Genomic DNA, 11811 nt, shown 5'->3' with positions numbered 1-11811 from the left:
ATTCGGAGAAGATTTGCTGTCCGAAAATGATTAAAAAGAGTCCCGGCGCAGCGGATTGATAGGAAAGTAATTTGCATGATCTCGTGAAGCGTTTGCCGGCGTAACCGACATTTTCGTAACCGACGAAGGTTGATCGAGAAGGATCCAATATATAAATATATATATATAGAGAGAGAGTGTATTATTTCTTTTGTGTTTACGTTTAGTCATGCCTGGATATTCAGATAGAGATCGAGGAAGAGATAGGGGGTAAGTTTGGTTTATTATTATTTATTTTTTTTTTAATTTCAGTGTAAGGTCTTTTCAAAAGGAATTGGAGCTTTAATGGACTCGAGGAAGAAGCGCCGCTAGAATTTTCTAGCTACTCAGAGAACATGTTAGCTAGCTAACGAAAACAACTATGAACATTTTTAGCTAGTATGTATGTATGTGTGTGTGTGTACATATATATATATATATATATATATATATATATATATATATATATATATATATATATATATATATATATATATATATATATATAAAATATAATAGTGTGTGTGTAAACGATGTCGATATGGCTAACTTCAGCTAGTTTCCTAGCTAGCTTGTCAGGCGTCGTATTGGTCGTTTAGCTAGCTAGCTTAGCATCTTTGCTATCCGTATGATAACGGGCGAGTGTGTGGTTATCTAGCGTTAGTAGTATTTATGAGAATAAAACGCATTTCCACTTTCCTTTAAAGTGACGTTATTTGCTGTCATTTTAAAACAGCTCGATCGTGGTTTTGTTGTTGCTCTGTCTTTTGGTCACCATGTGGTTAAAAAAAAAAGAATGATTCAAAATGCCGGCCGGCTCGCCTATCTTTGTTCATCTACTGGCCGGAGTTAAAATGGCAGAAGGGACGGCTACCAATGTGACGCAGAAGTGTTCAAAGCGAAAAACGGCTCCCATCGCTCGATTTCTGCATGATATGGATTATTGACCATAACAGTCGATGCGTTTCTATTCGTACGCGTTTGTCGATGTGTTGGCTGTAAATACAGCTACGTTTGACTACGGGGGGGGGGCTGTCTTTGCCTGCGTTTTGTGCATTTTAATGTAATCTGCTGTCGTCTGTGCCAGGTATGGGAGCAGCGCGCCTCGGTTTGGAGGCGGCCGAAGCGGTCCTCCGCCCGGTAAATTCGGCAACCCGGGCGAGAGACTGCGTAAAAAACACTGGAACCTTGACGAGCTTCCAAAATTCGAGAAGAACTTCTATAAGGAGCACCCTGATCTTACCCGGAGATCGATGGTTAGCTCTAATTTTTCTCAAGATCTGAAACGTATATTTGAAAGTTTTCTTGTTTCTTTAACTGTGTCAAATGTTTTGTTTGTTGCAAAACAGCAAGAGGTAGAACAGTATAGAAAGGCAAAAGAAGTTACAGTGAAAGGTCGAGATTGTCCCAAGCCCATCATAAAGTTCCACGAAGCCGCCTTCCCCAGTATGTAAACAAATGTGTAATACATATTTTTTCACATATACACTCAGTTATTTTCTGTTTCTACTTTTTTTTTTAAGAGGCCATCTGTTGTACCTGTAATGTGAACCTGAGGTCTGGAATGCTGTGTTTACTTTGTTACAGATTATGTAATGGAGGTAATCAACAAGCAGTCGTGGACTGAGCCCACCCCAATCCAGGCTCAGGGCTGGCCGCTTGCTCTTAGCGGGAAAGACATGGTTGGCATCGCCCAGACAGGCTCTGGAAAAACCCTCGCTGTGCGTTTTAATTACTCTAATCACAGTGACACTTGTCCTAGATATGTATCTGTAATTCTAAAGTGAACAGGTAAGAATTAAGTATGCATTTTCTTATCTCTACAGTACTTGTTGCCAGCCATTGTGCATATTAACCACCAGCCCTTCCTCGAGCATGGGGACGGCCCAATTGTAAGTTCCCCTGCATTTCTATTACAATGTAAATTTTACAAGCAGTAAGCTGTTGTAGGGTGGACACGTGCATGCCTTACCTCTGACCTTGTACAGTGTCTGGTCCTGGCACCCACTCGCGAGCTGGCCCAGCAGGTGCAACAGGTTGCTGCGGAGTACGGAAAAGCCTCTCGCCTGAAATCAACATGCATCTACGGTGGCGCCCCCAAAGGGCCACAGATCCGCGACCTTGAGAGAGGTAGGAGAGGCAGCTCAGCACCTGAAAAGTTTCTGCTGTTACAAATGCCTTCAGCCTTTTTGGTGATCTTTCATTTTTAGCTACACATTTGTTATTGTTGCACTTTGCTTTGAGCTGCTGTTGTAATGCCTGAACAGTATTGTAAGTGAGAATTGTCAGCTTGATTAGGCAGGTCTGTCTTTGAACGTTAAAAATACTGATTTTTAACATTAAACAGACTGATTTTCTTCATTCCTTGTCAGGGGTTGAGATCTGCATTGCCACTCCCGGCCGTCTGATCGACTTCCTGGAGGCAGGGAAGACCAACCTTCGTCGCTGCACCTACCTGGTGCTGGACGAGGCTGACCGCATGCTGGACATGGGCTTCGAGCCACAGATCCGCAAGATTGTGGACCAGATCCGCGTGAGCTGAGCTCTTCTGTTTCTGTTGAGAGCTGAGAAACCTTTCACTTCAAAAACTTTACATTTTATAAAGCTGAGAAATTTTATACTCATTCTGGACCATAACTAGATGAGTGCTCAGACAATGCTTTTGGCAAGGGGGGAAAAATCCCAGGGTCGTATGGTTGAAAGTATACTTACTTATTGCATTGTAATGCTGGACATCATGAAATGTATATATTTCTTTAAACTAATACTGCATTTCAGTTCAGTGTTATCTGGTGTGAATCTATAGCGTAAATTGGTTCCCTGCTACCTTCCTTGGATAGTTAGCAGTAAGTGGGATTCCTTCAAAGTAATTTTGTACTTCCTCTCTCTCATATCGCCACATAGCCAGACAGGCAGACGCTAATGTGGAGTGCTACCTGGCCCAAAGAGGTCCGTCAGCTGGCTGAGGACTTCCTGAAGGAGTATGTTCAGATCAACATCGGGGCCCTGCAGCTCAGTGCCAACCACAACATCCTGCAGATCGTGGACGTTTGCAATGATGGCGAGAAAGATGACAAGTGTGTACAAAAAAGCGCTTAATTATACTATATAAAGTGCAGTCACTTAAAGACCTTATTATTTATTTATTTATTTATTTATTTATTTATTTATTTTCTCCCCTTTTATGCATGAGTTGGAAAAATGTTTTTCTCTCTGGATCCCTGTCAGACTGATCCGTTTGCTGGAGGAGATCATGAGTGAAAAGGAGAATAAGACCATCATCTTTGTGGAGACTAAAAGAAGATGTGACGAACTCACCCGGAAGATGAGGAGAGACGGGTAAGAGCCAATTTTCTGGCCATCCTCACAGTTTGTCCTGGATTTAGCCAAACCAAATTTGTTCCATTAAGCTCTTCGCTTCCAATTACTTGCTGGTTATATTACTCATGAATGATGGCCTACATAAGGAATTAGAAGCCATATGTTTAGACTTGGTGGGGGAAAAAAAATGCATGTAGAATATTTTGTGGGTGTGAGGGATAACAGGAAATGTTTGGTTGTGGGTTTTTTTTTGTTTGTTTTGTTTTTGTTTTTTTGCCTTATGTGAGTTCTGTCATGTTCCAGGTGGCCTGCCATGGGGATTCATGGAGACAAAAGCCAGCAGGAGAGAGACTGGGTTCTGAACGGTGAGAGCCCGTGACTCACGGGGCTGCAGCGGCGAATCGCCTGCCTTCCCCAAATAACCGTCCTCCTCTCTGTCCATAGAGTTCAAATATGGCAAAGCCTGCATCTTAATCGCGACAGACGTGGCCTCCCGTGGTCTTGGTGAGTATGTCCTGAAATGACTGTACTTATTGTCATTCTCTCTCTTTCTTTTTTTCTTTTTTTTTTTCTTTTTTTTTCTTTTTTCCTCCTTTTTTCTTTTTTGACAGCCCCACACAAAACCTCCCCCAAAAAAACACAATATGCAAAAACCAAAAGCATTGTTTCACTTTTAAAGAAAGTGATTTTAGTTCTTTCTTTATTTTTGCTTTCTTTAACTTCTCTATGCATTCTGAGTTTTTCTCACCTAAAGGTGGCAGGGGCTAGGCATGACGAGCCCCAGGGCCAGCAGAGGGGGAAGGAGGAGTGGAACTGGGCGACTGGCGGCCACCCAGTCGCTTAGAGAGGTGAAATCTAAAACGAATTGTCCGAGCTCAGCTCTGTGTGCCAGTAACCTTCAATAAGGCAGTGTGGCTAAGCCTTTGCTCTTTTTATATCTGGCGGTTTTTAACAATGCACATCTGTTCTCTGTCCATGTATTCTAGATTACAAATACACCTTTGGGTAACTGAGTTTATCCAGTTGTGTGTCTATTTCAAAATGTCTACCAAAACGGCTATGGCTGGTTTTACGGTTTGGTTTTGTTCGTTGGTTTTGGTTTTTTGTTGTTGTTGTTGTTGTTGTTGTTGTTGTTGTTGGTTTTTTGGCCTTGCATGCATTTTTGTATTGCACTGAATGGCAAATAGAAGCTTCTTTGAAATTTTGAAAGATGATTTACTTTCATAGCTTGTTGAAGCATGCAGGTTTGCAAGCAATAATTTATATATATACATTTTAAAAACAGTATTTTTTATTTTTTTTCCCTCTACTTAAAGTGCTGGTGTTTATCAAATGGAGAGAGCAGTTTTTCAACTTCCATTCTTCCTGTACCGCAATTGGTGAGAACTGGCACATGCTTTAAAGGGGCTCTGGGACACCTGTAGACAGTGAAGCAGAAAGTTCTAATCTTAAAAAATAACCCAAAAAACAGTGCTCGAAACGAGAGTAAGTCAGCTGCAGCAAAAATCCAATTCCACGATTGACGTTCCTCCCTCGCCTGCGTCTGTTTTGCTTTTTTATTTCATTTTTTTTTTTTTTTGTTCAAAGTCATGTCGAGACCTGCCAGCGAGAGAGACATTTTCTCAAGTGAACACTGGCTTCTGGGAAGATCTTGCCTAGACAAGACTGTGATGAGGGATTTTGCCAGCGCTCATTAATAGCTCAGACAGAGGGGGGAGGATGCAACTAAACAACTTTTTTGAACATTTTTGTATTTTGATTTTTCTTTTTCTTTCCCCTTTGTTTTGATACCTTTTGGCTCTTTCGGGGCCCCTCACTTTAACCGCGGTCTGTTTGGTCTGGGCAAGACAGCAGTGTGGCCTTTATTAGCAAGCTTCTTATGAGTGTGCTGAAGGGAAAACTCAAAGGACCTGCCTGTAGAGTCCCAATAAAAGGCAACCGTATGGTCCTGGGTCTGTCGGCACACGAGGAGGCAACAGTGCGGATAGTGGCCCTACTGCGTTAGAAGCACCTGGATGTCACTTGACAATTTGTGGGGAGTTGGCTGCATTGGGAATGGACTAGTGAATGCATACTCCTTAATGGTAAGCAGTTTATTCTCCTGGTTTAATAAACATAAAGAAAAAGAAGTTGGGTGGGGGTACTTCTAGGTTTGTTTCCTGTTTTATTTTCTGTTTTGTTGCTTGGTTAAAACAAATGGAGTGTGCATCCTTTCTCTTCCCACGGTAGTGTTCCCACGAGGCTAGTTATGGTTTTACTTTCACTTTTTGTTTTTGGATTTGGTCTTTTTAACGTATCTTTAACATATCTTTTTCAGCTCAGCGAAGTATCCAGTAATTGTTTAATTTTTGCGGCATTTCTGCTAACTTGTCTCTCTCTGGTGTGGCTGTTGTGGTGTGCAAAAAAAAAAATATTGTCTGCGCATCCGCGCTTTTTTGCCACACTGCAATACTTTTCAGATGTGGAGGATGTGAAATTTGTCATCAATTATGACTACCCTAACTCGTCTGAGGACTATATCCACCGAATTGGCCGCACGGCCCGCAGTCAGAAAACGGGTACGGCCTACACCTTCTTTACGCCAAACAACATGAAGCAGGCGGGCGACCTCATCTCTGTCCTCCGCGAAGCCAACCAGGCCATCAACCCCAAGCTCTTGCAGATGGCAGAGGACCGAGGAGGTGAGACTACCCATGTTTTGAATCTCCAGCAGTCTGGCAAAGGCTCTGTTTAAGGGCAAATTACTAGTCTGAGCTCATGTTGGGATTGACTGGTTGCTGTTCATGTACTTGAAGCAGTGATGAGGGTAGTGTATGATCTTAACAGTGTCAAGTTGTATTTCTTTGATCTGTTTGTGCAGTTAAATTGACCTCGCTCGTCACGTTTCTTTTTGTCCTGCAGGTCGTTCCAGGGGCGGTCGGGGAGGCTACAAGGACGACCGTCGGGACCGGTACTCCAGTGGGGGTAGGAGAGATTTCGGTAGCTATAGGGATAGAGATGCTGACAGGGCATACGGTAGTGGACCCAAGGTGCAAAACGGCAGTTACAATGCCGGCAACAACTACAACAAAGCAAACGGTAGCGGCGGTAACTACACCAGTAACGGCTACGGCGCCAACGGCCAGGCCACCTATGGCAGCGGGGGGAACCCACCGAATGCATTTGGGAATCAGAACTTCCAGAACCAGCCATTCCAAGGAAACCAAGCTCCAGCCCAGAATGGAATGAGCCACCCACCGTTCCCCTTTAACCCCCCTCAACCCCCTCAGCCTCACCAACAGCCCCCCCAGCCAATGGTACCCTATCCAATGCCCCCTGCATTCCCTCAGTAAACTAAGGCTGCAGACACACAAAGATAGAAGTCATTATTATTATTATTATTATTATTATTATTATTACTACTATTACTGTTATTACTATTATTATTATTATTATTCGTATTAGTAGTAGTATTGTTATCCATTTGTACTGTTTATTTTGCTTACAGTGAGGTTGGCGGTATGCTCATTAGAGCACCCAGCCTGTTAAAACACAGCGTAAGTGATCTTGAAGACAGCTGAACGTCATTAAGTTTTTTTTCTCTTTCTTTTTTGTTACATTCCTCAGTAATTTATTTTTTACTAGGAAATGCACTTTTTTTGATTTATATGTTAATGTTTAGAAATCTGAAAAGAGGACTATGCATGGACCCTTAAAATAAAAGAGGCAAAAAAAACCTGATTTCTGTTGTTTGGTTCATTTAATGACTTAGTGGTACGTTCGAGGGCGACTTTTAATTTGAAATATAAATAGTAACACGAATTAATTGGGTAGCCGATTCATTTGAACCTTAATATTGCTTCAACAAGAAAGGGACACTTTAATTTTATTTTAGAAATAGATTTAGTAAATCTAGTACCTTTCGAGAACGAATGGATTTAAGGGGTAAAACGTAATGAGTGCAGTTACATGTAACAGTGAAGTGTAATCCGAACTAACCAAACTGGGTAGTTTATGTGATGCAAAATGGTTGAAAGTACTTCCGAGATCATGGTGTGCACGTGTTCTCTTCCCCCGTAAGAACTTTGAATTATCCAGTGGTACATTCCGCTCGAGCTTTCGGGCACATTGTCACTGGTAGTGGAGACTTTATTTTCTCAAGCTCGAAATATGCATTGACGTTAAAAACGTATTTCTTGGCTCATGCATGTCCGCAGAGGCACGGTATTATATTATAGTATAGCGATTAGCTAGCTAACCGCATTGGATACAGTAAAGTCACTATCGAATTCCAGGATGATCGTTACTTATTGTATAAGAAGGCGATTAAGTCTCCTTAGGCGAGAGACTGTAACTGTCTCATTCCTGCATGAACTGCTAAGGTTACCTCAGCACTACCGACGTACCGTTCTCTCTCACTACAGCGAAGGGACCAGCAACGACGTAGCAGATCCAGCGAGCATGCTGCTGCAGCTCTGCGGTCGCCACTATTACATTGCTCCCGGTGCAATCCACAGTGCGTCCCTTAAGAAGGGTAGAGGTTGCGGGTATGGACCCCTGGGCTTGGATCTTAAGCAGAACGTGTTGGAGCAGTGGTGGACTTCAGTGGTGCGGTCAAGGGCGCAGGTGTTTGGCATCAGTACACTGCACAGCTCCATGGATGGGGCCGCGGTGAAGATGATCCAGGGTGATGCTGTCCGTGATATGCACAGCCAAACGGGTTTGACGGAAGAGCATCTGGCGGAAAGACTCCGCCAGATTCTCCAGCACAAGGAGTTTTTTCGGACAAGCCTTCTCCAAGGTGGGTGTGCCTCGTCCCTGGACGAAGATGCAACGACGTGTTGGAACCGCTTTGTAAAGTTTTAAACCAGTTTGTAATGAAAAATGCAAAACTGGTCTTAGATCAGTAAGCATCTGCAGGTACTTTTAATTCCTAGTAAAGCATTGTTATTTTAGAAATGAAACTGTATACCTCAGTGGGAGATGATGGCCAGAGGTCTTTATTGCAACCAACCAACAAACATCCTGGGCATGTACTTACTGATTTCAAATTTCTGATGCAGTAAAACCAGACTCTGCATGTTCAGGAGACTGGGGTCAGTATATTGGGTAGCAATGCTTGAGTAAGAAACAGGTACAGAGATCTCTCCAGTAGTTGACATCGGTGTCCCTTTTAAACTTTAGCATGTACACTTTAAAGCAATTCTAGCACACGCTGTTGGCTTTAACTGTCTGTCATTGGCTCTCCAAACCGCAGGTGCTCTGGAGCGCTATGTCCCATCCATGGAGCTCGTGAACAGGAAGCTGCCGTTTGGCCTGGCACAAACTGGCTTGTGCTACCAGCCAGAAACAGCAGATTCAGATGCAGTTGGTTGGTGAGGCCTCAGCTTTTCGTATTATTACTTTACTAATTTTCATTATGATAAGCCATAGCATGCTTGACTGTCCCTTTCTCGCAATGGTCAGTGTGAATATTAAAGTACAGAGTGCACAATTAAGAACAACAACAACAAAAAAAAAACATTGAACATAGTAGATTATATATGATAGAGGTGGTTACTGTTTACATATATTGTTCTTTTTAGTAGGGTTTAAGTTTTACATGAAAGCCCATTAAGGGCTTCTCAGACCTGGATTAAGTGTAGTCTTGAACTAAGATGCACTGCAAATAGTGAATCACCATTACAAATGATTTGTCACCGTAGTCTTAGGTTTAATCTGGGTCTGAAGACACCGGCATGGGAACACGTATAAATTATGAGCCGTACATGAAGCCAATTTAATTTTTGTCGTTTGATAGCTCCTCTGAGGTGACGGAGGCCTGTCTGGTGTGGTTCTGCTCCCCTCGCACCTCTTCCCAGTGGCTGGACTACTGGACGCGCCAGAGACTACAGTGGTGGAGAAAGGTGACCACACAACCAATATTTTGAAACAACCACAGGGCCCAGTGCGACCACAGTATGGCCACATATGCTCAGTGGTCCTTTACTGCCCAAATTTGACTTGTTGCTGTTAGGGTTAGTAATGTAAAGCCTTTAACCCCACCCCCAGTTCGCTTTGGGGCCGTCTGACTTTAGCGTGCGCAACGTGTCTGGGGAAGACCTGAGGCAGGGCATCCCCTATGGCGTGGAGGTCCTCTACCAGTTCCCCTGGGGCACGGAGGTCTTGGAAACGCTGTGGAACCTGGGAGACACTGAACTCCTGAACACTCACCAGCACAGTAAAGCCCAACTACAGGTAAATGTCTTTTCCAGTGGTAGCTCATTGGTTAAGGTACTTGACTAGTAATCAGAAGGTTGCCAGTTCAAACCCCACTGCTGCCAAGTTGCGATGGTTGGGCCCCTAAGCAAGGCCTTTAACCCTCAATTGCTCAAAAAAAAAAAAAAAATTGTACTCAGTCATAATTGTAAGTCACTGAATAAAAGGGTCAGGTAAATGTTTTCTGTGGTATTTTGCTGTTTTTATCCTCCACTAGTCAGTACCTTTAGACGGGTACGAGTTTAAAGTGCTGCGGTAGTACGTGCAGAACCTTAGATAGACGCTTGCTTTGGGTCGTGTGAGTCCTGCTGCCCCAACCCACCACCTTTGTCTCCTCCTCGTTGAGCGTAGTGCAAGGACGGGCGGAAGGTGGTGCTGCCTCACGTCATCGCCGTCACTGCCAACATGGACAGAGGAGTGCTGGCCTACCTCTCTAACTCCTTACAGCATGTACAGAAAATGGACAACAAACAGAGGCTTCATCAAAGAAAGGCAAGCTAGCATGGTTACCCCAACCCGCACACAACGCGCACACAGTTTGACAAAAGTGTCAACACAACATAAAGCTTTTTTTTTTAATTAGGGATTCTTTCATGCTTGTGGCGTTAGATTTTTTATTTAATTTTAATTTAAGTTGTTTAATTCCATTTTAGCATCTGGGGTAGTTTACATGCCACAGACAGCCAGTTCAGTGGCGGGTTCATGATTTAAACAGAGCAAATAACTTGGTGACACTGCACCAAGCCTTTAGTATTTTTTTTGGGAGGAAGTCTAGGTGTGTTGGCGCTGATGGAAAACGCACACCACAGCAGTAAAGGAGAAGCACTTGTAATATTAAAGTTTCAGAGAGTGTGTGTGTGTGCGCCTCCAGCAAGGTTTATCTGGTCACACTTTATCCCTCTCTTTCCTTCAGGTTCTGAAGCTGCATCCTGTTTTAGCGCCTGTTAAAGTTGCCCTAGACATGGCTAGAGGACCAACCTCTGAGCTCAGACAAGTAGTCATCACACCTTTCAATCAATATTCTACATTAATTACTAATAGCTAGGAATATATTCTATATAATAATGCTAGAACTAGTACTACAATTACTACACTTAAATATTTGTTTATATTTGTTTAAGTTAATTGGGCTGTTTTATTCAAGATCTTTTTTGAAACTTTCTGCAAAGAGGCTCTGACTGTAATTTATGATTTTTTTATTAGTACAAATGTATTTGATAAGGTCTGTGAGGGCTTGCTTCAGGAATTCCTAGAGGTGGGAATCTCTGCCTGGCCGGGATATATGGACACTATCGCTTCCATGGAGCGCCAGCATGCCAAGTATGACCGTCTTAAACCAAGTCATTGCAGGGGGATATATCTGCATATTCTGATACAGTTCTGTTTAGTAAATCTATAAGCTTCATGGGTGTGTTTGTGGTCTGCACAGTAGTGCAGTATTTGAAGCAATCCCCTATCCCCTGTGCAGGTACGATGAGATGGGCGTGCTCTTTGTGTTGACCATTAGTGAGAGCACTCTGGAAACCGGGCTCCTGCAAGTTCGGAACCGTGACACCACCATCAGAGAGACCATGCACATCTCCGAGATCAAGCCGTTCTTCCTTAAGTACATATCCGCTGCGGGAAAAGTTTGATTCGCTTGCGTAGCCTGTGGATTGTCTGATTCAAAGCGGGATTATGGAACCAGAGCCATTGTGTTACCTTTGAAATCTTGATTACCAATGATTATGGTTGGTGAGATGGCAGGGCCTGATCCTAGATCAGTGTGCCTTTTCTCATGTTTGACACACACAACCCTGATTCTCAGTGTTGACTACCTTTTGATATTATGAGACTGGGTGACATGCTGGGAGAGCATTGACTAAAAACCTTGTTACTTTGGAGTTTGTTATTTGATGTAAGATGGTCAAATACATGGTTGAATAAAAACATGAACACTTCTGTTTTAAAATTCTGGTGTGTTTTATGCTGTGTGTGTGTATAATATATATGTGTGTGTGCATATGAGAGAGAAGGCTGGTTGAGGATTTGTTGAACATCTTTGGGCCATCAGTTTCTGTTTGCATTGCCAGTTGTTGCTATGGCAGCAATAAAATGAGTAAACCCAAAGAAAACCATCTACACTCTCGCAACTTTTCACAGCTGAGGAAGGACCTCCGTCCGCGCTCTCGCCCTCTCATATCTATCTATCTATCTATCTATCTATCTATCTATCTATCTATCTATCTATCCGGG

General features: G+C 43.0%; 2 protein-coding genes across 3 annotated transcripts; both read left to right on the top strand.

Moving 5' to 3' along the window:
• Positions 1-84: 84 nt before the first annotated feature.
• LOC113583266 (putative ATP-dependent RNA helicase DDX5) lies at positions 85-7059 on the top strand. Its single transcript, XM_027019513.3, has 13 exons — positions 85-249; positions 1106-1274; positions 1368-1464; positions 1606-1739; positions 1845-1910; positions 2007-2148; positions 2391-2551; positions 2923-3095; positions 3247-3357; positions 3643-3704; positions 3784-3843; positions 5799-6020; positions 6241-7059. Exons 1-13 carry the CDS (start codon positions 209-211, stop codon positions 6669-6671), a joined length of 1869 nt encoding a protein of 622 aa, XP_026875314.2. The 5' UTR covers positions 85-208; the 3' UTR covers positions 6672-7059.
• Positions 7060-7203: 144 nt separating this feature from the next.
• polg2 (polymerase (DNA directed), gamma 2, accessory subunit) lies at positions 7204-11527 on the top strand. Of its 2 annotated transcripts, none has more exons than XR_014122649.1 (8): positions 7204-8119; positions 8576-8693; positions 9119-9224; positions 9370-9555; positions 9928-10068; positions 10490-10570; positions 10780-10896; positions 11045-11095. XR_014122649.1 is itself a non-coding variant. In XM_027019520.3 (8 exons), exons 1-8 carry the CDS (start codon positions 7615-7617, stop codon positions 11208-11210), a joined length of 1401 nt encoding a protein of 466 aa, XP_026875321.2. In that variant the 5' UTR covers positions 7204-7614; the 3' UTR covers positions 11211-11527. The 2 variants fall into 2 exon arrangements, 1 of the variants encoding a protein (XP_026875321.2); XM_027019520.3 differs by having other exon boundaries at positions 10799-10896; positions 11045-11527.
• Positions 11528-11811: the final 284 nt, after the last annotated feature.

The sequence above is a fragment of the Electrophorus electricus genome, chromosome 3, assembly GCF_041902795.1.
Source record: "Electrophorus electricus isolate QZ-2024a chromosome 3, ASM4190279v1, whole genome shotgun sequence".
NCBI classification, from domain to species: domain Eukaryota; kingdom Metazoa; phylum Chordata; class Actinopteri; order Gymnotiformes; family Gymnotidae; genus Electrophorus; species Electrophorus electricus.
This window is presented reverse-complemented; position numbering and strand designations above follow the sequence as displayed.

Coding starts and splice junctions, on each gene's coding strand:
- LOC113583266 (XM_027019513.3), top strand. CDS start 209: ATGCCTGGATATTCAGATAGAGATCGAGGAAGAGATAGGGG. Junction 2,149..2,390: donor GATCCGCGACCTTGAGAGAG/GTAGGAGAGGCA, acceptor ATTCCTTGTCAG/GGGTTGAGATCTGCATTGCC. Junction 3,096..3,246: donor GATGGCGAGAAAGATGACAA/GTGTGTACAAAA, acceptor GATCCCTGTCAG/ACTGATCCGTTTGCTGGAGG.
- polg2 (XM_027019520.3), top strand. CDS start 7,615: ATGATCGTTACTTATTGTATAAGAAGGCGATTAAGTCTCCTTAGGCGA. Junction 9,225..9,369: donor GACTACAGTGGTGGAGAAAG/GTGACCACACAA, acceptor CCCCACCCCCAG/TTCGCTTTGGGGCCGTCTGA. Junction 9,556..9,927: donor ACAGTAAAGCCCAACTACAG/GTAAATGTCTTT, acceptor CGTTGAGCGTAG/TGCAAGGACGGGCGGAAGGT.